Consider the following 27,642-nt stretch of genomic DNA (forward strand, 5'->3'; position numbering starts at 1 on the left):
ATGCAGGGCCAGCGGCAGCGGGTATGGATTCGGTGGCTCTTACCGTCGTGAAAACGGTGGACCTGAATGCGAAATCGCTAGACGCAGTGCAGGCCTCAATCTGGCAGTCACCGGAGTCACGCTTTGATGAGAGAAAAGCGCATGACCTTCTCACGGAGGAGCTTTGCAGGGCCGGTTTCCAGGTATGTGTTCGTTTCGAGCTCCTCATTTCCGTCTCGCCACTTCTAAGCCCGTAATACACATGCAGTTATGGACTTGTTCATCGATACCGACCAGAGAGGGAGACGAAATTATAGCTATCCTCACAGGTTCACTGCTGTTAGCTGCTACCTTTACCTGTAGTGCAAGCTTTCGGTCATGCTTCGCATTCTATTCCACGTTATGTGGCGAATTCTTACTTTCGTTGCACATATCCTTCTGCGCTCGACTGTTGTCCAGATTCCACTTGCCTCCGCAGTGAGTCTGGTTTGCTGAATCTGGCCACTTGTGCGCGTCAACTGTGACGCAGGTGACTCCGAGCTACGTGCTTCCAACGGGTTTCCGGGCCGAGTACGCCAGGAGTGCAGGCGGCATCACCCCTTGCATCTGCTTCATGGCCGAATACGACGCCCTGGACGAGTTGGGCCACACCTGCGGCCACAATCTTATCGCCGAGGCAGCCCTCGGAGCCACGCTGGCGCTCAAGGCCGCGCTCGAGCAGGCGCCAAGCCTCATAGGGCGCGTCGTCTGCATCGGCACGCCCGCCGAGGAAAGCGGCTCTGGCAAGGCACGCAATATTCCTTGTGGAAAGGGCAAAGAAATGCCGATTACCAGCCCTAATAACGCAAAGAGCAAAATAATGGCGGACGATTACGACACTCCCCAGTGCGGAATTCGAGCGCAGCTCTTTAGCTGTTTCGACTGTGCAAAATATGTTTAGGGAAATAATTTCAGACGGACATATATGTATGGTTACAGACCACTTTTATTCTTCGCATCTTTGCTGCAGCGGCAGACGCAGCATTTTCTTTGTCTCGGGAAGTGATCGCGTCATCGTCGAACGCAGGACGGCACGCGCTACTCTGCACTCTCAAAAAAAAAAAAAAAAAAAGGCGTGGTCGTTTCTTTCTTAAGGGCCAAACAAAATGCATCATATATTGCTCCTTAAGAGTTACAAAGATTCTCCCTTTAAGAGGGAGGAGCGCGTTTCTTCCCGTGGGAGTGGAGGAAGATTTCTCTCTTTCGTGAGCTTATGGAGAAACGTTCCTCCCCTGGCGGCGCTACCCTAGCAAAGCATGTTATTGGAGAAAGGTCTAGCGAGCCGATAGGTTTGAGGATCGGGGGAGAACAAATAGGTAAGTTACTGCGGTTGTGTGCACTTAAAATGCGCTAAAATGACCAAGACATCATATACCGAGCCCCAGAACAGCAGTTAGCAAGACATGACAAATCCGTATGCGCGAATTTATTCGCCCCGGGAGGCGCTTCGCATTCGCTTTCAGAGCGAATACGCCGCCGTTCACAGAGCATGAAGTCACAACGATTGTGTTCGGAATGCCACCTTTATTTCCCACAGGCTTGTAAGCGCGCTGTTAACCGACACACGAGATCACAAACATCCAATGCGGCTGTTTGAGAACAGCTAGTTGATGTTAGTCGTCTTACCTTGCTACAACCGATGTATCAAAATGCAGATCGTCAGCAATCGCGGACCTCAGCGAAAAGGCGGTGCAGGGGCACGAAAAATTTACCGGGCGCGTCCGTCCGAGCGAGGAGATGACACTGCTCGCCATCTAACGAGCTTGAAGTAAAGCAATCGTTAACGTTTAAAAATGACCCATAAATGACGCTAAAAAAATTGGCTCCAATCCACGCCGTGAAGGTGGTTGGAAAGCTAAGCCTTAAATGACGCCCACAACAATTGCCCATGCGACGTCACTTGAATTCACTCACGCGGCTATACAAACAGTGAAACGAGAGATTCTGCCAGCCGTTACTTGGAATTCGCGGGGGCAGCGTCCCGAACGCAGCAGCGTCGGCCACGGCCAGGCTAGAGCGGTGGACGCCGCCGCCGTAGCCCGGCCGTGCGTTGGCAGAAAGAAAACGGCGATGAGCGTCTTTCGAAGGGTGAAACAGCGGATCCTACTCGGTGACAACTTCAGAACGGCACGAAGAGTTGCCGCTGTGCCTTATCACCGTAGCCGGATGTTTCTCCGCGCGGCGCAAGTAGGGCGTTACTGGTAATATTTTGAACATGGCGTGAGCCCTTCGCGCGATTTTTTGGACTTAATATGCTTATAAACGAGTCCAGTGACGACAAACAAACTGCGTGAGACAAGGCAGACGATATCACGCATTCATAGCAAACCCCTTTCAAAACGCGCGCGCACTGACGTCACGGGTCCGGCGCTTTGGCGGAGTGATACACTACATTAGGTGGTGTCGTTCTTGAGTTGTAACCGAGTATAGCCATCCTGATGTGATAGCTCAGGGCTACACCACCGCGCGACACAAGCGTAGACACCGAAACAATTCGGCATTTGAGCTTAGCGATTCCCATTTATACCGATTTAAACTAGTTAGTTTTAGTAAATTTGAGAATTGCGAGAAAGCTGAGGGAACTTTTGCAATCGCTATTTATCAGGACCAGTTGCTCCTTCCGCCTTTTGTAATACCTCTTAAAACACAATCGAATCGGTATTAATTAATTTATAAAACGGAGTCCCATTCGTGGCAAGCAGTGCGCAAAAGGTAGGGTTTCTCGAGCGGCCAGATGTCTGTATGTGGTCTCTACATTTTGTTTTCCTGCCCTTCAAACCAATCCCTAACGTATCTTTGCCGTACGACCACTTAATTCGGTCGGGTTCGGGTTACCCAGAAGGTGCTGTCGAACAAGTTAATCAAGCCGTGCGATGGAAGCGCGCAATGTACGCCAAGTTACGCCAAAACAGGCCCAAAACAACCGTCGCTAAAGCAGACGACAAAGCCGTACCGCCGACGCGCCCGCCGGCGAGCAGGCAGCATCTCCGGGCGGGAAACGCTGGGTAAATTCGCCGCGCCATCTACAGTGTGCTCCGTAAGTGAAACCCTCCGCCTCCCCCTCCCCCCCTCCCCCCCCACCCCGCCGCCTCCGCCGCGTTTGGAGTTTCTTGTCCCGCACGCCGCGAAAGAACCGTTGGCTGGTAGAGGTAGAAAGCTTTGCTTCAAAAAGTGGGGGTGAGGAGTCGCAGCTACTAAACATCACTATCAATGGCCGCTAACATCAAGGAGTTTCTTCTATGGCTAACGTATATAGTATAGGAAACATTACAGAGCCCGCACTTTGGCGGGCACAGATTTGGAAGAAACATAGTACAACACAGCGACATTCACTTCATTGATGGCATTGTCAACGCACAATACACGCAATAGATAACAACGCAGCCATAATACACGTATACATACACGTTGCACAACACGTACTTTTCACATGTCTATAACATTCACGTGATCACAAAGCACAACTAAACCTTAAATGGCTTCAACGTATTTATAACACTGATCGCAGTGCATGCAAGTAGGAACAAAAGCTTGTTGTTTGTTTCGATAACCGACAGCAATGCGTGAGCCTCAGCTGTGTTTTGTTATTTCGTCAAATGTAACCCGTGCAATTGCAACCTTACTTTAGTTTGAAGTTTTGTAAGAAGAAACAGAATAGCCAGAAGAAAAAAAAAGAAACGTGTAACGAAACAGTTCAGCGCGTAATGAGTAACGACACTCTTTGCCTTGCCCTCGCTCTTTTAGCGAAGAGCGCACCGCTGGTGTGGCAACCATTCAGAGACGCCAGCTGGCGAGCCTTGCGTTTGAGCGGCGAGCACATGGTGATGAAAAAGAAATCCCGGGCCATCTCCAACAACGTGATACCTGGGGAGGGGCGAAGCACGCAGTGTATAAGTATATCCAAAGATTGTAAGTCAACTTGCCGCACGGTGCGCGCTGATTGGGCGCCATAGAAGCGCCGGCGGGAGGAGCAATCACGCGTTTGCTTAGGCGGTGGCGCCCTCTCGCGTTGAACCGGATTTGAGCTATTAAATGAGAGACAGACTGGCCGTTGGTTGTCTTCGGACACGCGCTGCAGCATGTGTTCTAGCGCGAGGCGTTGGAAAATGAGTGTCCCTATGTGTTCGTTCAGTACGGGTTCTGGCCGATGGAGTGAAACGTTCTAGCGCGAGGCGTTGGAAAACGAGTGTCCCGGTATTTTAGTACCGTGACTACACGAGACGACAGGAGACGCCGACAGCCCGAGCCCCTAAGGTAATTCGCCCCTAAAAAAAGACAGCGAGAGGACAAGTAAGCAGCACACTGCAGGGGCGGTGTTGCACAGAGTCGTCGTGTACGCCCTATCGGCGAAAGCCACTGTGCAACGGAGAACGGTTTCGTTATCGGCGTCGGCGCCGGCGGCAGATCGCAGCCGACAGGGGAGAATATTTCCTCCCCCGTTTCGGTGTTAAATAGAGGCCGTACAGAGGGCGCTACATGTAATGAGCTTAAGAAAGAAACTTGCTGGGCTGGGGGAGAAAGCCCGCGATTTTCTCCTTTTCTCTGCCTTTTTTCTTAGTGTGTGTTGTTATCTCGCAGCGCGTCGCTACCGCCGAGCATGTCTCGCGCGGCCTCGGTATACCGCCCCTCCCCCCTCACACTTTCGCCATACTTTCATCCTTCGCTTTCCTGCTCACTCTATCTAGTCTATCTTAGGTGTCCTCTTCGTTCGCTCAGTTACGACGAGGGCCGACGGCGTCGCGAAACCACGGGAGCGGGCGAACACACCCGGACGCATGATTGCAGTGACCGGGGCGTACCATCAAGCGAAAGCACGCCTAGCGATGTCGCCAATGCAAGACACCCGGCCGCTCTCGAATACGTGCGCAAAAAATGAGTGACAGTCGCTGCGCTGCGTGCAGGTGCTGATGTTCAAGGGCGGCGCGTTCACAGGCGTGGACGCGGTGATCATGGTGCACCCGAGCACCGTCAACGACGTTGCGCCCCCGTTCCTGGCCTTGGGAAAAGTGCGTGCCCGTTACACGGGCAGGGCTGCCTACGTGATCGGCGCCTCCACGCACAACGTGAACGCACTGGACGCGGCCGTCACCGCTCACACCGCGGTGTCGGCCATGCGGCAGCAGATAAGGCCCACCTGGAAGGTACGACAGAGTCCATGTTCGCGCTTTTTACGGCGGTTGCGGCATTCGCAATGTTGCAGCATCTTCGATGGTACACTTGGTTCAACTTCGCCACAGTGCACTCGAGTAACCAACTCATGCCGCCAACAAAGCAAAGTTAGCAGTAGACGGCGATGTAAGTGCATACAGTTTGACTCAAGAAGGTGGGCTGGCCTGTGGCACTTCGCAATTCATAATGCCATTCCTGTCATGCGTGATCCCACAGCGAAGACCGCAAATCATCGTATGCTCGACATCGTCATTCGGCGAAATTTCATTGTTGGCTGCATGTATTGGTCAATCAAATGCATTGCGGTTAAGCTGAACCACAGGAATGCCTTAAAGTGTTGTAACACACCCTATATACAGTGGGAGTTCCTCTTAGGAATAAAGAACCCAGCCCCTCACCCTCTTCCCCTCTTGGCCTCCCTCAAAAATAGCTGCACAAAGCCTACCATTCGGGCCACGCCCTTCTCTGCTCCACGTCATGCCACGTGGTAGCCACCTTAGCAGCCAACGAGAGTGGAATGGGCTATCTGGGCGGTTGCACAGAGCGCCATAAATATGGGGCGCCACCGCGACCTCGTATAGAATTTTGTTAGCTTTCCGAATTATTTGAACCCCACACCCGACATGACACTACTTGTTCGATCGCCAGCCGGTTTTAGAATACGGTTCTTGGCTGATGAAACGCAAGTGTTGCGCCACTAGCATGTTTACTAACATTATTAGTAAACACCTGAGCTGTAGCCCAACACAAGCTTCTTTCCACGTCCCTTTTATTAGCGAGTTTTAGCTGACCGTTTTTCACGGTATTCTCCGCTCCGATAGCAAGCGGAAGCGTCACTGCGCATGCGTGGCGCGCCTGTCCACGGAAGGCATTGGCTCCGGTTGCGCTGAGCGGGTCGCCGGTATCGAAGCGGACTGTCGAAAACGGTCAGCTAAAATTCTCTATTATCTCCCTGCAGCCACGGAAAAACAACAACAACAACAAAAAAAAAAAAAAACGATGCGAACGGCTGTGGCTGGGTGCGTTCCTCCTGCTCATGGATGAAACTTACGACGCCTTTTTTTGCTTTGGCCGAATCGCAGCAGGCAGACCCTGGCGTCCAACATAAAGCCAGAACTGTTGCAAGGCTACTGAGAGATCTCAAATCTCTCGTGTCCATGGTTGTAAGGCCCCACGTTCTTCTTCGGGAGCTAATATTGTGACCAGAAACATGCAATGCAGAACAAATGACAAAATTGCGACAAAAGCTCACAAGTCAAGTCCACATCAAGGCACAAATATGAGCAGTTTGAGTCATTTCGAAGCTCATTCGAGCATGTCGTTCAGAGAAAACGTTCTTCGGGAAACAAGGCGTTTCAGCAGCAGTGCTGTTTAAGCTTGGGCTTGGTCCGTTGGCGTTCGCAAAAAAAGAAATACCAGAGAGAAAGAGAGAGAGGGAGAGAGAGAAAGGGAGACAGATGTAAGAGTAAGAGCGGAAGCGGTCAGCCTCCCAAGTCCAGGAGGCCGCGAGCCGCGCTGATTCCAGTGCCCGGTCGACCAGAGCTTGTTGTTACTACGGAGCCGAGCTGTCAGCGCAGACTCCCACTGCTCAGGTGACGGATTGGGGAGGGGTTTAGGGTTGTCCTTGCATGAGTGCACCAAGTGGTAGGTAGCGAGAGGGAGGTTGCAAGTGCGGAAGTCGTGTTGCAGGAGTGGTGGAGAAATGTGGGAGAGTTCTGTGTAGTTAAAGTAAGTACCGGTCTGTAGCCGGTGCGAGGTATGAGACTGTTTGTTGCTGAGAGTAGGGTGGGGTCGTGAGTAGATCCTTCTGGAGTGCAGGTAGTGGGATAGGATGGCATTCAATGTAGGGTGGAGGGGTGTTAGAGAGGGGATTGTGGAGCACGGGCCGCTCGTGGCATCTCGCCTGAAGGATGGGAATGCCCGGAAGTGCAGATCGCGGGCGGCAGCGTGAGCTGCCCCGTTCCCGTCAAGGCCCGACTGGTCTGGGGTTCATACGATTGCGATTTCAAGACCTTCGGGCAAGGTCCGGAGGAGACGAAGGGCGCTTGCCGGTACCCTTCCGTACTGATACAGTCGGCAGGCCTGTTGGGAGTCGGCAGTCAGTCAGTCAGTTAAAACTTTATTACACACCAGTCAAAAAGGGAGCGTTAGGTGCTCCCTCCCCCCATCAGTCGGCCGGTATCCCTTGGGACTTGGCGGCTTCTAGGGCGAGACCGATGATCTTGCGCTGGGTTTCGGAGGTTCGGCTGAGGAGTAGTGCCTCCCAGGATGCTACGTTTCGGTGCGGTTTATTGTACGAAGGACAAGTCCACACCATGTGGACGAGGTCCGCTCGACCCTTACATTTCTTACATCTTGGATCGACGACTTTGGGATGCCACTTACTATATAGGACTGGTTCTGGAAAACTCCCGTCTGTAAACGTCTCCAGTAAATCTCCTCTTTTCTACTTAGCTGCGGATCCGCAGGAGGTAGTATCTTCCTCTCCAGTCTATAATATTGCGTGATTTCACTGTAGTCACTCGGCCCTTCGTTCGCCGTCATTTGGGAAGGAGGCTCGGCATGCAAGGCTGAGGCCAACGACTGGACATCAGCAGCGGCGGCGTTGGCGGTCGTCCGGACTGTAAGACCTCGGGCGGTCGCATGTGCTTTCTCATTCCCAATGAGTCCCCGATGAGCTGGTGTCCACACTAACGTTACCTATTCGGTTGTAAAGTTTTTTACGTTTGCGAGGATACTCCAAGCGGCGCTGGATATCCTCCCTCGGTCGAAATTTCTGATGGCCGATTTAGAGTCGCTCACTATCGTTCTAATTTCCGGCCGGGTCATTGCTAAGGCAATGGCTACCTCCTCGGCCTCCGTCGCGTCCCTACTCAGTAACGTGCAACACGAGACTGGGACCCCGCTTTCAGTAACCGCTACTGCTGCGTAAGCGGTTTTACTCTGATATGCCGCTGCGTCGGTGTAAAGGACGTTCGTCTGTCCACCGTATCTGGTTTGCAGGGCTTTGGCTCTGCTCTTTCGTCTAGCTTCGTGATACGCGGAATGCATGTTTCTGGGCATGGGTGTTACCTTAATTTTCTCCCTGATCGACTTTGGTATTTCGCGTGTATCTTTGGCTAGTTCACTGGTCTGGTATCCCAGACGTTCGAGTATTTTGCGACCCGTCCTGCTGCCCAACAGTCTCTGCTGTTGCGATGCATTTGCCGCTCTTATGAGTTCATTTAAAGTGTTCGATACGCCCAAACTAAGAATCTTGGCCGTTGACGTGTTCGGGGGAAGACCTAGCGCACATTTGATTCCCTTTCTTATTATTATGTCCAACTTATTCTTCTCGGATTTTGTCAGCCTAATGTAGGGGGCTACGAAAAGGACCCTACTGATACCGAAGGCCTGAAACACCCTGAGGAGGTTGGGCTCCTTCATCCCCCCATGCTTATTTGAGATGCGTTTCATCATTCTGCAAACATGTGCCACCGCATTCTCTAGTCGTCGTATGGTCTCCGTGTTTCTGCCGGTGTCCTGGACATAAAGCCCCAGTACTCTGATCTTGTCCCTCGCGGGGATTTGCTGTCCTCCTACTTTAAGTCTTATGTTGTGGCTGTTCCTGCTCGCTTTCCGCTTGTACTGGGGGACGAGGAACAGTGCCTCGGATTTTTCGGCCGAGCACTTGAGTCCCAAAGTTTCTATGTAATTTCCAATTTCATCTATGGCTTGCTGTAGTATATCTTCAATGTGCCCGTCACTACCACGGTTGATCCACAGAGTGAGATCGTCCGCGTAGATAGTGTATCTCAGGTCTTCTATCTTATCGAGCCTCTCGGATAGTCCTATCATGGCTACGTTAAACAATGTCGGAGATAGGACCTCGGAGATAAACAATGTCGTTCAACAATGTCGTTAAACAATGTCGTTAAACAATGTCGTTAAACAATGTCGGAGATAGGACTTCGGGTTGGTTCTGGTGGGTAGTACAGTCGAACACGGATATATGGAACTCCAAGGGGATCGCGAAATAGTTCGATATATGAAAAATTCGATATAAAAAATATGGGCTCTGAGATCTCACCTATGGCGGACGATCACTTGCCGATCGTCGCATTCAAGAATGACAACTAGTTCCGCACTAAGGACGCAACAGGACGCTTTATTTCCGTGAAAAAAAATCGCCTGCTTCTTCGTCCTGGAAATGAAATTAAAGACGCTGGTCTCGATCTTCTCGAGGCTGCACAACTAGAAAATTCCAGCAGTAGCCTACGCTGCGCTTTCGCACACCACGCACAACACGCACACAAAAGAAGAACAGCGCGCCCGTACCACAAGAACTTTGAAGGTAACAATTCCAAGCGCTCGCGATGGTCATCTCCGAGAGAAACAGTGATCTCCGAAAGGTGCGAGACAACTCGCCAAACAGCAGCAACAGCAGCAAAATGCAAAAGAAGGAGGAGGCCGCCAGCGCCTTCGTTCCTTCTTCCCTTTCCCGAGACGACATTGGGAGAAGACAGACCCAGAGAGAGAGAAAACAAAACTCTTTTTCGGCAAACCGGGGAACGTACGCAGCCGCAGAAAAAAAAAAAAAAGGACGTGTACATTCGGGGCATCCTTACCTCGCACTGTGTGCATTTTCCGAGAGTCCGGCTTGTGTTCGGGTTTGTGTGCGCTTACCCGACTGGGTAAGCGCAAATTCGTTCCGGTAGGGGGGATTAGTTTTGCGAGCCAGCCTTCGCCATGCCCGCGCATTCCTCTATATATCCTCCTCAAGCTCAATCGGGGGTGCAGCGACCGCCGAAGAGCACCTTCCAGCTCGCGCGGCGTTCGATATAACCAATGTCGGGAAAAATGCGGTTCGATATAGAAGTACGAATTCCTACACTTTTACACAGAATTTTCAAGGGGATAATTTATGAGTTCGATATAGACAATAATTCGATATACCCGTGTTCGATATATGCGTGTTCGACTGTAGTTGCAGCATGTGCAATCGCTATTGCCTCAGCCGTTGTGGGTGATAGATTACAATAAGATGTTGCTGTGGCAACCTCACCCTGCGGACTCACGGCAACAATTGTGGTTCTTGGTGATGGGGGGTGCTGTGCAATGTCCGTGTACTGAAGTTGACAGTCTTCTGATCATTGTCTAGCCAGATGACGAACGCGAGCTTCTCTGCTGCCCTTGTTGAAGGTCGGGTGCATGGGGTGTGGTATGGGGACTACCCGGATCTTGCACCGTATGTTTGGCGGGATCGGGTGCGGGGCGTTGTTGGAATTGAGGGTTGCTCTCCTTGTGAGCTGGAGTACTCTCCTGCCTGGTGGTGTTAGGGACGGTCGGTTGAATTGCGCCGTGTATTGAGCTTCCAGAAGTTCTGAGAGGGTATTATGTATCCCGAGTTGTAACAGTTTCTCGTTGCTGGTGTACGCAGGGAGTCCCAGTGCCGCTTGTTATGTCTTGCGTACAAGGGCATCCAACTTGGCTTGCTCTTGAGGCTTGAGGGCCAGAAGCGGCGTGCCTTACGTGAGCCGGCTGTGGAGTAGCGCTTGTACGACGCGGCGCGTGTCCTGTTCTTTCATTCCAAAATTTTTGTTGCTGTTGCGGCGAATAAGAGTTGAGGTAAGAGGGCCGCGCCGGATCCATCGTGGTGGAATGGGACACCCAATATTCTTAGAGTCTTGGCTTGGGGTATGGGGACCGAAGATGGTTACTTGTGGGTCGACCGCTGGTGCGGGACTTTAAGACAAGAAGGAACTATTTAGAGGGTTAAACGTCAGCCCTCTGGATTGGAGGTAGAAGATCGGGGTATCAACTTCTTTCTGTAGGGCGACTCGTTGGTGATTGCTCGAGCCTTCTGTGGTCCATAAGGTTATATCATCAGCAAAAAATGCATGCCGAAGGTGCGCTATGGACTCCAATAAGGAAGGGAGAAGGAAAAGGGCTATGTTGAGTAGTAAGAAGAAAAAAGGACTTCGGCGCGCGCCGCCCGGCACGACCTTCACCCAGCCGCGTAGGCGGAGCCAAGCCTCGCCTAGCTATGACGTCGTCGCGCACGCCGGCACCGCTAACCTTCGAGCGTGCGCGAGCACCCCTGCATGATTCTCTGCTAGGTTCTGCACCGATAAGTGAAATTTGCTGTAGCACAGACGGGCCCGAAGTGACTGCACAGTTGCACTTGCAGTTACCGAGCACCTTCCTACCTGAAGGGACATGGGCTAAATACATACCTTCATTGTCTCTGGATATCGACAGACTGCCATTCACGCACGGGGATCAACCTCTTTATATAACAGTTTTTCCTCATAAGTCGCGTAGAGGCAGTCACTGTTAGTAAGAATTAAACAACAGTTAGTTTCACACCCAGCCAAGAGACTTTTCATTCGGGACCATTACGTGCAACGGTCGACTCAGCTGGCCCGTTCCGGAGCTGGTGGGCTCGAGGGCGTACAAATTTAAGGCGAAAATGTTGAGACAAACTCATTAATTCAACATTGGCTTTGGAAGTGTTGCGCAACGTCGATGACCTTTAAATATGTAAGCTTTAAGATTTTAATGTCACTCTTTGATACGTCCCCACTACCCGCCACGGTGGCTCAGTGGCTGAGGCGCTGTGCCTGAGCACGAGCACGGAGGTTCGACCCTGGGCGCGATGGCCATTATTTTGATAGAGGCGAACCGCAACAACAACAACAACAACAACAAAAAAATGCCACTGTGACGACACTTCGGAGCAGGTTAAATATCATTGGGTAGTCTACATTAATCCGTACCCTCCACTGTGGAGTGCCTTACACCCTAGCGGAAGCTTTGGCGCATAAAACCTGAGAATAAATAACGAATAGGCACACTGCCACTTCCGTGCTGCCCCAAAGGTTTCCTGATCATATTACAAATAAAGCGAATGCTGGAGAAATGCGATATGGTAAGTAAATTGAAAAACAAAAAAAAAGGCATTGGTGAGATTTGCGGACAATACAAAAAAAAATCACTGCAACTTAGCGGCGCACGAATTCTTTCAATCTAAGCTCCAAGACGGTAAATGTTCAATTGAAAAAGGCCTATACGGTTGTGCGCGAGCGCTTGTTTTGTTTGTGTATTGAAATACTTGTTAAGAAATATAAACCAGCAACCACGGCGCTTCAGCCTTCTCGTGATTTAATACGTAGTGCGTGAGCACATCTCAGTGGTTTATGCCACCGAATAATGTCGCGAGTTGCCTTGCTGGTGTATGTCGCGCACACGCAAGAGTCCCGTTTCTTTTAAAGCGAAGCTTTCTATGCCCCGGCTGCGCCGTAGATCATGACAGAAAAATATCCAGCAGGAAAGCGAAATTTACGCAACTGGTTCCCGAGAAGGGCACATGATGATGATGATGATGATGATGATGATGATGAAGATGAAACACGAAGCGTCTCAAGAAAAAAAAACGCTTCCGGGGTCGGAATCGAACCTGGGTCTCCCGCGTTATGAAGCCGACGTCTGTCTGATTGCGCCATTCCGTTACGGTCGGAGCAGTTCACGTGTAAAGTGTGAGCGTCTACTTATGCTCTAAGCAGCTCGAACTCCTACATGACTCGAATTGAAGCAAACCAATCGCAAACGCCCGCTTACTTAATTTCGCGCAGAGAAAGCTTTGAGTTTCAACTATCCTTCTCGTTAGGTGAAAGGGGCTTTGATTTTTTTATCAGAGGCTTCAAAGCAACAAAAAATATGGAGAAATCAGCTTTACCAAGACCAAGCTTTACACCGAGCTGTTTTAAAGACGATAGTCTTTCTTGGGCACTTGAACGCAGAAATTTTGGTCTGTCTGTCTGTCTGTCTGTCTGTCTGTCTGTCTGTCTGTCTGTCTGTGAGTCGATTCAGCCACCCGGCCAAAGTGAAGCCGGAGCTACGCAATATAAACCCACAGCCAAATCTAAACGTCCAAGTCCGGTGTTAATGTTCATACTTGTCAACATTGTTGAACAAGAACAGGACATTACGCAAATATGAGGCATAAAATCAATACATAAGTGATATTTGTAGTGTTCCTTTATTGTGTACGAGATTTCGGTGCACGTTAAAGATCCTTAGGTGGTCAATATTAATCCGGAGCCCTCCACTACGGCGTGCCTAATCGTCTGCGTTGCGTCGGCGCGTTAAACCCTATCAATAGTGTTCCTCTATTAAAAATTCGCGGATGCTTGGTTTCTGCGATAGCAAACGAAATACTACATCAACAGCAGAAAATCGTCGCCTGCTCTTGCCCGCGCCACTATAGCTCTTGGAGGATTTTAAGAAATCAAACGGCAACAATAACAAAAGGTTCTTTTTTTTATTTTTTTTTATGTACGCAAGTACGCCCTTTGGCATAAACTAGATGTAGTCCAGCAGTCCCGTCTCCACAATGAAGTCGAGGAGGGGCCGGTATTGGGGACCGTGCGTCCAGCGGCGAAGGTCAGGTGGTCGTCCTGGGTGGTACCCAAGGGCCCTCATGTGACGAACTCGTGCTGCCTGGAGGCCCGAGCATGAACCAAGGAGGTGGTCCAGGGTCGACTAGCTAGTTTCCACGTTCCGCTTGGAACGCAAGTTGAGCAGGGCAATGTGGTTCTATAAACGTGGTAGTAGGGTGCTCGATTCACGCACGTCTCCGCCGTACGGCAGCGCTGGCATCGAGGCACGCGGCCTGGAGCAGTGGAACGCGGTAAATTTAAATGGACTTGAGGAAACCTCGAGCATGTTTATCTTGGGAGGAGCGAGACGGGCACGGAGAAAAAAGTAATTCTTGCTCCGGGGAGACAGGAGAGGAACCGCGTAAGAGGTGATCGGAAAAGAAGAAGGGAGACATTTACTTGGCAGGGGTGCCCGACGACTATCGTCTTTCGCCGACATTTGCAACGAAAGGAGCAGATGCACGGCCAGTTTTTTTCAGCTAGCTTCACTACTTGATACAAATTAATTGGTGGGAATGCATTTTTTAAGGTGCTATATGAGCAGTCTTATATTAAGATAGGAAGGCCCTAGGACCTTTTCTTCATTTTTGTTTGAAGGTCTGTTTGTAGCGAAGGCCCCGCACGGGGCACCTTGAGCAATCTTGGTGACGGTACTGGCGATACCGCGGACCCCGAGCCCCCAAACATACGCTGGATCCAACCGTGGCAATGTGTTTATAGGTGGAGGGTTAGAAACCACGAACGGTGGCCGTCGGAGCCCAGGTCAAGCTCCGGCGGATGGGCTCCCTGTCTGTTCACCAGGCAGGGAGCTCCGGGACCTCTTTGGCTACCAGGGTAAGGTCAAAGGAGAAAGTACCCCCGTCTCCCTGCTTTTATACTATGCTTTATGGTATTGTCTAAACCCCCCCCCAACCGTGATCGGCCCCCTAAAAGGGGCCGCACCGAAGTATCGTTTCCCCCATTGCCATCTTTGACATTTCCTGAACCAGATCATTACTCTAGATTTCTTGTCATGGAGTCCCTGAATCCAACCCACCCTCTTGCATCTCAGTCAGTCTTCTTGATCGCCAAGTATCTTGAAGCCATAATAGGAAAATCATATCAGGCCAAAAAACAAAGAACTGGTGAACTCCTCATCGAGGTACATGACAAGCAGCAGTCCACAAAGCTTCTAGCTCAGACTAGACTGGCTGATCTAGACATCCGGGTCACACCCCATCGGAGCCTCAACAGCTCGCAGGGTGTGATATCCGAGACAGACCTCCTGAACGAAACGGATGCGGATCTCCTTGCCGGCTTGAAGGATCAGGGCGTCACCGCCGTGAGACGCATCACAATCCGCAGAGATGACAAGGAGATTCCCACCAAGCACATTATCTTGACCTTTGACCGCGCAGTTCTCCCACAACACATAAATGCAGGTTTCATCCGGTGCTCAATACGTCCCTACATCCCGAACCCGCGCCGCTGTTTTAAGTGCCAGCGGTTCGGGCACGGTACGAACTCTTGCCGTGGCCGAACGACATGTGCGAAATGCGCGGCGAATGATCATCCAAGCGATAATTGTCCATCCAATACCCTGTCTTGTGTGAACTGTGGCGGGCCGCATGCAGCGTACTCCCGCAAGTGTGAAAAGTTCCAACTCGAAAAAAAGATCATAAACATTAAGGTAACCGAGAACATCACCTTTCCAGAGGCGAGAAAGAGGTTCGCCTCTTTCCCTCTGGGGAGGTATGCCGATGCAGCTCGCCGGGGGGCGGAGCGGCGTCTGGTGTCCACAGGGACCCAGTTCAGCGAGTCTGACCTGGTCCCGCCCCCGCCCCCCGCTGGGTTGCCTCACGCAGCCCAACCCGGCACCACGCCGCTTGCTGAGGCAGCAGCGGTTGTGGCGCAAACCACTTCTGTCGGGACCGGTGCTGCTCCCGCCTCTGTCTCCCCGTCCTCCCGTGCGTTGGAGGGTACCGAGGTGATGGACACCACGGGCCCCGCACCGGTTCCCACCGTCGCCGCACCGCCCGTGCCACCTCTGGCGCCCCGGACGCCCTCGGCGGTGGCGGCTCAAACGAAGGGCTCCCGAGGGGGGGCCAAGTCCGGGGGGCCCGGTCCATCGGGCACCCCTCGGACATCCGACGACGACATGGATGTCGGGCCGTTCCTGCCTGCAACGCAGCGCAAGGAACGCGTCCCGACGCCAAAGCCTCCAGACAAGCCAAAAAAGGCGAGAGTCACAGCCCCGAAAGACGACACATGAACAAACACACACACTCCAGTAGCTCTCACACTAAATAATGGGAAGAGAAAACATAATTCAATGGAACTGTAGAGGCCTTCTTAAAAATCTTGACGATGTATACGAACTACTGCATGCTAATCAGCCAAGTGTAATGTGTGTTCAGGAAACACATTTGAATTCCAAGCACACAAATTTCTTGAATAGTTACATGGTCTTCAGAAAGGACAGGGATGGCTGCACACACTCTTCTGGCGGTGTGGCCATAATTGCCCGGAAATCCTTAGCCTGCCACCCTGTCACTCTGAACACTGTCCTTGAGGCTGTAGCAATTCGAACGATATTATTTAATAGGTTGATAACGGTATGCTCCATCTACATTCCTCCTGATCATGCACTTTCGAGCTCTGACTTCGAGGCGTTGGTTGACCAGCTGCCCGAACCATACATTCTTACAGGCGACCTTAATGCTCACAACTCTCTTTGGGGCTCTTCTCGCACGGATGCCCGAGGTCGCCTGATAGAGAAATTTCTTACATCTTCAGGAGCATGCCTTTTCAACAGTAAACAGCCTACATACCATAACATAGGACACAACACATACTCATATCTTGACTTGGCGATTGGCTCTGCAGTTCTCTTTCCTCTTCTCGAGTGGGGTGTGGGCACTGACCCATATGGCAGTGACCACTTCCCCACCTCACTAACATACATAGGTAAAGGCCCATGGAGTCCATCTTCCCATAATAGGTTCAATGAAGCACGAGCTAACTGGAATACATTTACAGAGACATCCAAACTACACCACACATCCATAGGACACCTACACGTTGAAGAAGCTACCCAACTGCTCACGGCGCACATCCTCGACGCCGCCGAAAAGTCCATTCCCCACGCCTCTGGTGCCCCGCGCAACCAGCGGAGGCCGTGGTGGAATGAGGACTGCAGGCGGGCGCGAGAGGCCCAGAACAAGGCGTGGGGTGTCCTTCGTCGGTACCCCACGTCGGGTAACCTCATTTTGTTCAAACGGGCCAAGGCGTTAGGAAAACGTGTGCGCCGTGAGGCAAAACGAGAGAGTTGGCACACCTTCTTGACATCCATAAACTCTTACACAGACACACACAAAGTCTGGACACGAATACGAAAACTAAAAGGACAACAGACACACAGCCTTCCCCTGGTTAGTACAACAGGGGACACACTGGAAGCCCAGGCTAACACACTTGCACAACACTTCGAACACGTGTCCAGTTCAGCACACTACACAAACACTTTCATGAAACACAAAACATCTGTAGAAAAGAAATCCCTGCGTGATCACAACAAGTCGCACACTTCTTACAATTGTCCTTTTTCAATTCATGAGCTGAAGGTTGCTCTCAGCACATGTAAGCCTTCAGCTCCAGGTGCAGACAAAATCACATACACCATGATACAACACCTACACCCAGACACTCTTGAAACACTCCTACATCTATACAACAACATATGGCTTTCGGGGCACATTCCTCGCTCATGGAGGGAGGCCATAGTGGTGGCTTTCTTGAAGGAAGGAAAGGACCCTTCCTCTCCCGCCAGTTATCGTCCCATTGCCCTGACAAGCTGCCTGTGTAAGCTCTTTGAGAAGATGATAAACAGGAGACTCGTGTACTTCTTAGAGTACAATGGTCTTCTCGAGAGCTGCCAGGCAGGCTTCAGGGCGGGGCGATCTACAAATGACCAACTTGTCGCTCTTGAGTCGTACATAAAGGACGCTTTCATTCACAAACAGTTTTGCACAACGGTGTTTTTTGACCTTGAGAAGGCATATGACACCGCCTGGCGCTACGGGATCCTCAGTGACCTGAAGTCATTTGGTGTCTCAGGGAACATGATGAACATTCTTGCTAGTTATTTGTCCGAAAGAACTTTTCGTGTGAGAGTTGGTAGCGCACTCTCAAGGGTTCATGTACAAGAAAACGGCGTTCCGCAAGGTGGAGTTTTAAGCTGCACTCTTTTCATAGTTAAAATGAACTCCCTTGGGAAGGCATTGCCACCTACAATTTCTTATTCCATGTATGTAGACGACGTCCAGGTATCTTTTAAATCATGCAATATGTCCATCTGTGAGCGTCAAGTCCAGCTCGCTGTCAAAAAACTTGCCAGCTGGGCAGACAAGAATGGGTTTCAACTTAATCCAGAAAAAAGCACCTGTGTTGTCTTCTCCAGGAAGCGTGGGATCCATCCGGACCCAGACATTACACTTAATGGCGTTTCGCTTCCTGTGAGGAAGGAACACAAGTTTTTAGAAGTGGTGTTGGATGAAAAACTTACATTCATACCTCACATTAAGCAATTGAAACATAAATGTCTAAAGGCTCTCAACATTCTTAAAATCTTGTCCCACCAGTCTTATGGAACGGACAAGCAACTCCTCTAGCGTATTTTCACAAGCCTAGTGGGGTCTCGATTGGACTATGGAAGCGTCATTTATGGGTCTGCAACAAAAACGGCACTGAAAATGCTCGACCCAGTGCTGCATCTGGGTCTTCGCCTTGCATGTGGTGCTTTTCGCACTAGCCCAGTCGAGAGCCTCTACGCTGAGTGTGATAAATGGTCCCTATATCACCAGAGGATTTACATGGATTTGTTGTATGCCTCGAAAATCATGGCCCTGAGTAACCACCCTTTTAATTCCACCATTAATAACACATCCTCACAACAACTGTTCTTAAATCGTCCATCCATCTCTCTGCCCTTTTCACTTAGGGTAAGAGAGGAAGCCTCTGAGCATGAGGTACCCTTTTTAGACATTCACAAGACACCCATCACTGATTTCATACCACCATGGAATCTGCGCCCTGTGCTCTGTGACCTGTCTTTTACGCATCTTGATAAGAACAGGGCACCAAGAATTGCGATTCAGCAGCATTTCATGTATCTGCAGGATAAATACAGGGCTGCAGAGTTTTTCACTGATGCTTCCAAAACGTTCACTGCGGTGTCTTGTGCTGCTCATGGACCCAATTTTGAAGGAGGTAGAGCCATGAATGCAAAGACAAGTATTTTTTCGGCAGAAGCATATGGCATCTTTCTGGCTGTAAATCACATAGTTGAACATAATATTCCTAAATCTATCATTTATACAGATTCGCTGAGCGTCGTCCATGCATTAACATCCGGAAAGTCATCGAAAAACCATGTAGTTAACCTTCTCTTGAAATCAATTATGCTGGCGTATTCTTCAAACCTTGAGGTGACTGTGTGTTGGGTGCCAGGCCACTCTGGCATCGGCGGGAATGAACGGGCGGATGAAATGGCCGCCAATGCTGCACTCCGAAACACAGTAAACATAAGAACACTTCCTTACACAGACCTCAAGCCACACATAAGACAGCAACTCCGTAAAACGTGGCAAGCACACTGGAGCGAACAGACAGACAACAAACTACACGTAATAAAACCACACTTGGGACAATACACTACTGACTCACACAACAGGCACATTGAAGTTACCTTAGCTAGATTACGGATAGGCCATACACATGTGACGCACTCGCACCTGCTCACGGGTTCTCCAAGACCCCTGTGTAGCAGGTGTGGGGAGGGCCTATCCGTAGTCCACATACTCATACAATGCAAGGAACTTGACACAACACGACACAAACACTTCAGAGAACTGTACAGACAACATATTCCCCTACACCCGTCTCTGTTTCTAGGTGACGATGCCATGGTTTCTGTAAAACGCGTTTTTAAATACTTGTCAGATGTTAAGTTTTTAAACCTCATTTCCTATCATGCGTAATCACATCTGGCCCTATACACCAGCCATCACCATTATCTTTTTTGATCTTACTATGTCCGGTTTACTCTTTTTATACCTACCTTTTGTGGTAATCACTTGTTTTCATTAAATAACTTCTCTGGCGCTCTTTGCCCTCGTCGGCCTTGCGCCATTAAACACCAACCATCATCATCATCATGTTTGTAGCGAAGGGGAATTTTGACGACAGGCTCCCGGCGTCACTTGGTGGTTGCGGGGATCTGGAGAGGGCGCGTTTTTTTTTTTTCAACTGAACCAAATAGCGTGTAAGCAATGTTCGGAAGTTAAAATATATACGCTGGCAATGTAGCCTCGATATCGTGTCGGAAAAGGAGAAATATTAGTGTGTTCGGGTCTACCTGTCCTATGTTGCGAACGGAGAAAACCATTCTTCGGGCTTTACTGGCGCCGATCCAGAGCGACGCTAAGCTTTGCACCGTGGTCCAAGCGCTGCGTTCCGACCTCAATCGTGTGCCTGCCGCAATCCCCGTGCATGCAAACGTGCCACTTCGTTGACGGCGCCTATCATCATTATTAGTATTCATGTTCGCGGTAAAGTAGAAATCCGCAACATCCTCGGCGCGCACCAAATGCTCACTCGCACACAACAAATGCACACACATGAAAGTTTCACTGGTTTAGTTAATCCCCTAATGTGAACATCTTTTGTAGGTACATTTAGCCGATTGTTCGAGTTTCCGAAACGTCATTTTTGTCGGCTCCGTCACTTGGTAGCGCTGTGGCCGGAGCAGTTTGCAGTTTTGAAAGAGCCCTCACTTTGCAACGTGCGAGGTCTCTTGATGATGATTGTGTTTTGTGGCGCAAGGGCTTCTAGGCCAAAGAGCGCCAAAAAAAAAGTCCGAGGTCTTTCTTCTCGCACTGTCGGCCTCGGCCTACCCGGGGACCCTTGCGTCGCTGAGGAAGTAGCTTTTGAGTGCTGTCAGTGGAACGTTCAGAAAGATGCTTTTTCTTCTTCTGAGGTCGCGTTGATGTTCGGTCTCTTTTTAATGTGGCCCTTCATAAAAGAGGCCCCAAGAGCATGTGATGGCGCGCGTCACAAACGACATAAAATCGAGTGGTTCTTAACTGCTTTTGTAGGACCTCAGTGGCCATGGTCTGGACCCGGCGTACCCCCTACAAACTTTCCTGCGTGGTCATCTTTCTGCCATTGCCTCACATCCTTATCAGAGGCCCTAATCGCTTCGTTTCCAGGGAGTCGCCGAGTAACCTGCGAAGTCTCGAAAGGGCATTCTTGCGGCCGTCGGTCGTGGAGACTGGCGTGGAGTTTTGTGGGAGTTGTGCCTCATAGCGCCCGTTTTCAAACCCAGTTGGGTCGGTGTATTTTCGTAAGACACCTTCACTGGGGTGCAAGAGTGGAGTGTTCATGATGCCAATAGCACCTACCTCTCGAAACCGCCGAAACGAGGAAGAGATGTCCTCATTCTCATGTATATCCGTGCGTTCTAAGAACGCCGACCAGGCTACCGCCTTTGCTTCTATTGCTCTCTTCCAATTGCTCTTCCTATTGCTCCCTTCTATTTCTCTCTTCAACAAGAAGGCTAATTCCTGGTTTAAATTCCATGCCTGGGAAAGTGATGGTGTCAGCCACTGACTTCCCTTCGGCGACTAGACGTTGCAGAAGTGTATTACCCTTCAGCGCATCAGCCATGCCTTTACAGATGTAAGGCACGACGCTGGCTTCAATGTCTGTAGACGTACTGTCATGTTGATTTCAAAGGGTCACTCTGACGACTTTGAACTTTTTCTTGGGACCTCCAGATCGCCCGAAAGCACTGACGGCCATGCACATCTCACCAATCACAGCGAATTTCAGCTTCAGAGGTGACGTATGCTCTGATGAACGTCCGCTGACTGCCGTTATCGAAAGCTCCGCGGACGTAGCAGCAATGCGACGTTGTTGTTATCCACGCGCGGAACGTCTGTAATAGAACGTCGCTGTCGAGTCGAGGGATGGCTGCGCGCGGCCACAGGCATCGCTGCATGTCGCGTGTCTGCAGCCTTTTCAGGCTATTTTGGGGCGGTGTCAGTGCCCCACATCGTGGTAGCATGTGGTCGCTTACATGACCCGCACTGGGCCTTTTTGCGGCAGCTTCGCGCGAGATGTCCCTTGGCGGTACATCTAAATTATCGGCCGTCACGTGCTAGGCGGGTTCACTTGCCAGCCAAAGTGATGTCGCTAGGACATTCCTCGGTTTTGTGTTCTTGCAGAGCAGGAGAACCAGTACGAAGTCTGTGCCTCGTTGTGCAGGACGGCAGCGGTTGGAACAGAACAGACGGCTGCTCCTTGGACCCTCGGTCAACCTCGCCACTTCGTTGAGGCTTGCTGATCTCGGAGCCTCTTTTTCTACACGCGACTTCCACTCTCAGAAAAGACAACAGATGTTCTATCTCGTGTGTTGAAGAACTATGACTGCTCGCGGAAGCGGTGCTAGCAGCAAGGCTTTGCTGTTTGAAGTAATCGACAATGATGTCGCTAGGTATCACTTTAGGAGCACTTCGTTCAGCATGGATGCGCAAGAAGACATTCCAATGCCAAAGCTTTCTAGTCCTGGTCGGTTCATTAGCACGCCGTCGTAAAGCTCCCTCAAAGTGGCCACGTTTCTGGATGAATCATACAGGACTGAGCTTCCGCAGATTTTCTAAATGCTTCTGCTCGATCGCTTTGGAATTGCCAAAACGATTCTTGCAGGCCAGCAACGGCTTCAGCAGTAGCCCTGTCAAGTAGTGAAACCAAGTAATCAAAGCGGTCAGTATTGGACAGCCGGGGATTCTTGCGAACGAATGCAAAACATGTCCCAAAAAGGTTGCCACCGCGTTATCGCTCCGTCAAACCGCAACAGTTCTAATTTGGGAACACGTGCTCCAAACTCCCGAATAGTTTGCATGGCTAGTCCGGTAGACGTCGCAGTTCTGCGGTCCCCGCTGGCGTCATCCAATGGAGGAGCAGCCTGGAGCGTCGAAGATGACCTCAACGCCTCCGTGTGGTGCTCGAGTAACGCCAGTGCGTTGGTCACTGCGTCGCCGTACTCCATGAACGAAGCGTATACCTTCTGCTCCTTGTTCGCCGGTCAGGTGGGCTTGGAGCTCGGCGTTAAATGCGGACAATGCTGCATTGTTCGCTCGAAGACGCCCGTGAAGAACACGAAGAGCCAAAAGGTCCAACTACTGGGACTGTAGCAGCTGGTTCACCTTGCTGATGATTTTCGTTTTCATAGCCCGCCGTGACGCGCGCTTGTTCTTGATCCGATCCATGCCAATCGTAGCTGAAGAAAGGCTAACCCATCTCGCCAGTAGAATGTTCTCCGCAATGCTGACTTGCTTCTCGGGTTCCGGCTCCAATGTTACTGTCAGAGTGGCCGGTTTTAGTAAGGACTTGTCTTGGAAATGGATTAAACTGTTTAATGACTGGAAAACTGATTACATTGCGTTATGGGATCGGGGAAACAGCACTGAGAACGTCCGTCGCGATGAGCGGCGGTGGGGCGACTCTCTGCGCACGAAGTTCAGTTTACCCTCGCAAGCGAGGGTCCGAAATCCGAACCACTCGTACACAGCACGTATGAACGCGGGCGCCGCTCGGGGCCGCGTGATGGTATGTATAAACACTGGCGGCGACTCGGGGAGGCGTTGGCGGCGTAAGCTGTGGCGGTGTCGTATACGCTGCAGGGCCGTCTTCTGCGCTTTCCGTTCGTACTTCTATTTTCTTTCGTTCGTCGGCCCCCAGCGAATTCTTCGTAGCCCCTGACACGACCTCCCTTTAGAAGGATCTGTCCCCAGGTCCTTCACCGAGTTGGCGCCCGATGGAGCTATCCGCGAGCTCTGTGGGTGTCGGCGTTGTTTGACGTCCGTTCGTATCCAGAGACGCAACTGTGCACAAATGTTTGTGCAGTTGCTCGATGCTGGCGTTTTTTTTTTTTTTTTCGTTGCTCCGTATAAACTTCGTTTAGTGGGCGTTCGTTTCGAAGAGGTCGGCGAAGTTCAAACTGACAAAAGTTTGCGTACCGTGGGATTCGTTTCGTCGGACGTGAACTTGGGAGAATTTACGGCGTTGCGTTGGTCACGTCGCTTCCGTCGGCGATTGAGTCTGTGTAGCTTCTTGCGGGTTTGATGCGCGTGGGAACGTTGGCGTGCGTTTCGTCTGGTGGCGAGATGCGTTCCGTGAAAGTCGCGGAGTTCGGTGCGTTGAGGGCGTTGTTTTGCTCGAGGTGTGCGTTTCGTACGGTTCGGGAGCCGTTTGTCCTTTCGTTGAGCCTGTGGTGGCGTGGCGTTGTCGTGAGTTGGCGTGGCTGATCGGACAAATCGTTGCGACTCCTTGCTCGCCTTCGCCGTGGTTGCCCTCGGAAGCGAAGCTGTTGTGGGAAAATGGGCGTAGTTCGCCTCGTCCATTCGGTCCCACAATCTTTGGCGTCGTAGGCGTGGCTTCCTCGGTAGGGCATTCGATGCCTTTGTCTGGGTCGGTCTCGTTCGTTGTCGTTCTCGCCGTGTCCGTGTCGTCGCTAAAGCTCTGGTCACTTGTCGGTTGTTTCGAAAGTGGTGCGGTAGGCATTCCTCTCTTGCAAGTAGGCTCGATGGCGTCTCGTTTGCCTGGTGCCCGTACGCTCACGGCTGCATCCTCCTGTACCATGGTGGTGTTTGTCGGATGAGTCTCGATCGGAGCAGCGGGGGCCGGGGAACTTGTACGTTCCGGCTCGAACGTGCCGCGTGCGCTGGGTGCGTAGTTGCTCGTAGACGGGTTCACCTGCGCGAGTGCGGTGTCGTTCGTTGGGTGAACTCGGGCTGGAGCAGCGGGTGCCGGAGAGCTCGTACGTTCCGGCTGGGTTGAACCACGTGCGCTTGGCGTTTCGTTTCTCGTGGCAAGGTTTGTTCCTGCGGTTGTTACGTTCGCTGGCCAAGTCCGGAAGGCAGCAGCGGGACCGGAGGGTGTCATGAATAGCGTTTCCTCCGTGCGTGCTGGCTTGGTCGTGTTCCGTGCGTCGGGCGTTTCGTTGGTCGTGGTCAGCGCCTCTGGTCTGGGTACGATGTCGTTCGTGGGCGGTACCTGAACTGGAACAGCGCGTGCGAGGGTTGTCGTGCGTACCAGCTCGGGTGCGTTCCGTGCGCTGTTCGTTTCGGCTGTAGTGGTCAGCTCCACGAGTCCGGGTTCGATGTCGTTCGTCGCCACTGGTGCGTTTTGTGCACTTTGCGTCTCGATTGTCAGGGCCATGTCCACCAATTCGGGTGCGTTGTCGTTGGTTGCGTGGACTGGGGCCGGGACAGCACGTGCGGAAAATTTCGTATGCACTGGCTCGGTTGCGTTCGGTGCTCTGGGCGTTTGTTTCGTGAGCTCCACCAATTCGGGTACGGTACCGTTCGTGGGCAAGGTCTGTACGGAAGAAGCGGGTACCAGGTACGTGCTGCGTTCTGGCTCGTGCGCGCTGAGTACGTTGCGCGTCTCGTTGCTTGTCGCCGGGAAGACCTGTGCGTGGGTGATGTAACTCGTCGGTTGGCTCGGTGTCAGAGCAGCGGTTGTTCGCGATCTCGCCAGGAATTCACTGACCTTCGCGTGCGTTTCCGTAATCGTGGCGATCACCTGGGACAGGTCCAGTGAGCGGGCGGTGCACCGTTTTGCATGCGCCGTTTCGTTCGTGTGCGTGCTGTTGTGCGTGCTGCGCGTCTCCGGACCAAGGTGTGCGTCGTATCGTTGAAGGCTTGCCACTGGCTTTGACATCGTGGGAAACGTGTGGCCGAATCTCGCCAGTTGTCTCCGAAGACGTTCTCGTTCTTCGCGCAGCCTCCCGTTCTCGAATAGCGCCGCTTGCAGGTTCGTCTGCCATTTGTCGTCGTAGGCAGCCTGAAGTATCGTTGGCACATTCGAGCGTTTGGAGAGCTGGCGACGTTTTTCGTTGTCCTCTAGGAGACGCGAGACGATGTCGTCCTTACGGCCAGAGCAAGGTAGCCCTCGTGATCGTAGTTCGTTCACCAACTGCTGCTTCTTCGTTGAACACAGGACGTCGCGTTCCGTTGAAATCAGCAGCCGGTCGATCACCGTTGACGTGGAGTCCGTCGTTGCCCCTCGTCCGCGTGCCGCACTCTCGTAGTCGTGGTGCAGTTCGTCCGCGTCGTTCGTCTCCTCGTCCGTTCGTTCCGTGGCCTCAAATCCTGATCCTGTCGGCTGCGCCATGTCAGAGTGGCCGGTTTTAGTAAGGACTTGTCTTGGAAATGGATTAAACTGTTTAATGACTGGAAAACTGATTACATTGCGTTATGGGATCGGGGAAACAGCACTGAGAACGTCCGTCGCGATGAGCGGCGGTGGGGCGACTCTCTGCGCACGAAGTTCAGTTTACCCTCGCAAGCGAGGGTCCGAAATCCGAACCACTCGTACACAGCACGTATGAACGCGGGCGCCGCTCGGGGCTGCGTGATGGTATGTATAAACACTGGCGGCGACTCGGGGAGGCGTTGGCGGCGTAAGCTGTGGCGGTGTCGTATACGCTGCAGGGCCGTCTTCTGCGCTTTCCGTTCGTACTTCTATTTTCTTTCGTTCGTCGGCCCCCAGCGAATTCTTCGTAGCCCCTGACATTACGAAAGGAGAAAGCCGTTCTTCAGGTTTTACTGGCGCCGGTCCAGAGCGACGCTACGCCGTGCACGGTGGTTCGGCGCGGCGTTGCGACCTCAATCGCGTGCCTGCCGCAATCCCCGTAGTGCGTACGTGCCACATCGTTGTCGGTGCCTATCCATGTTGGCAGTAAATTAGAAATCCGCAACATCCTAAACTCTGACAGTTCGTGTTCGTTCTTGTTTTGACCAGTATTTTTCAGAGAGGCTGTGTCTACTTACTTGAATACGAGCCCATTTTGGCGCGTAGATTGAAGTAAACCGCTTCAACTTCGTAGGTGAGCGGCGTCATCTCGAACGGTGGCATGGCGGCCAACGTGATCCCGGACGAGGCGGAGCTTTACTACTTCTACCATGCACCCAACGCCGTGGAGCTGGATCACCTGCGGCGGATGCTGGAGAACTGCCTCCAGGGGGCCGCCGTGGCCACGGGCTGTGCGCTGGACATCGACTGGCAGGATGGAAACGAGGCACTCCTCACCAACACGCCGCTTGCCGACGTGTTCCGCAAGCACGCCATGATGCTCGGAGTGAACATGGACCCCAAGCCAGCTTGCAAGATGGTCTTCATGGCATCCTCCAGCATCGGTATGGTGTCTCAGCGTATTCCCACCATTCAACCGACGTACGCCATCAGTGCGGCGCCCAACCACTCCAGGGAATTTGCCGTTGCTGCCGGCCATGCGGACGCCCAGGGCCCCACGCTCATCATGGCCAAGGTCATGGCGCTCACTGGTCTTGAGCTCTTCAGGAACACAGGACTCCTGCCTGCCATCCGCAAGGACTTCATCGAAAGCATTGCGCTCCAAGAGGAGTTTGCCTCCTGATGGGCCGCAGTGGATTGAAGCTCGCGCCATCAAATTTCTCTTGAGTTATTGTTGTTTCTCGATTTTCTCTTGAGTGCATTTTTTTTTCAGGGCGTATACATCACCGCAGCAGTAGCGCATTCAGTGAACCAAACTGGCTTAATCGCGGTGTTGCTTCTGAGAAAGGGCGTGTCCTCCCACATTCCGGAAAGTGATTATAGCGCGTATGTAGGCTTCAGGACCTTTCCTCGTAAAATTTCGACTCGCTTTACTATACGTCTATTATCACGGTATCATTTTAGGATTGGGAAGTTGACAACACTATAGGCGGCGAGAATAAGTCGCAAAATTGACATTTTTTTCGTACCGTAGGGAAGTGAACCAACCTTTTGCATACTTTAATGAGCGGAACAAGCATGTCCCGGCGAGCAATAAGTTATGCCGGCATAAAGGAAATAAACGCTAATTATTCTAAGCATGTTCCAAAGCCTGCGCCAAAGCATGACGGATACTAACCTTCAATTACTGTACTCGCAAGTAATAGCAGAAAATTTGCAGACTTGCAGAAAATGTTCG

At 51.6% G+C, this 27,642-nt stretch overlaps 1 protein-coding gene across 1 annotated transcript; it reads left to right on the plus strand.

The window, feature by feature from the left end:
• Positions 1-27,087, plus strand: LOC144160671 (xaa-Arg dipeptidase-like). Its single transcript, XM_077691885.1, has 4 exons — positions 1-21; positions 509-766; positions 4,920-5,159; positions 26,539-27,087. The coding sequence occupies exons 1-4, from the start codon at positions 1-3 to the stop codon at positions 27,085-27,087; spliced, it is 1,068 nt and encodes a 355-aa protein (XP_077548011.1).
• Positions 27,088-27,642: the final 555 nt, after the last annotated feature.

This window comes from Haemaphysalis longicornis, unplaced genomic scaffold (genome assembly GCF_048455015.1).
Source record: "Haemaphysalis longicornis isolate Haplotype H1 unplaced genomic scaffold, Haemaphysalis longicornis Haplotype H1 scaffold_1, whole genome shotgun sequence".
Taxonomy (NCBI): Eukaryota; Metazoa; Arthropoda; class Arachnida; order Ixodida; family Ixodidae; genus Haemaphysalis; species Haemaphysalis longicornis.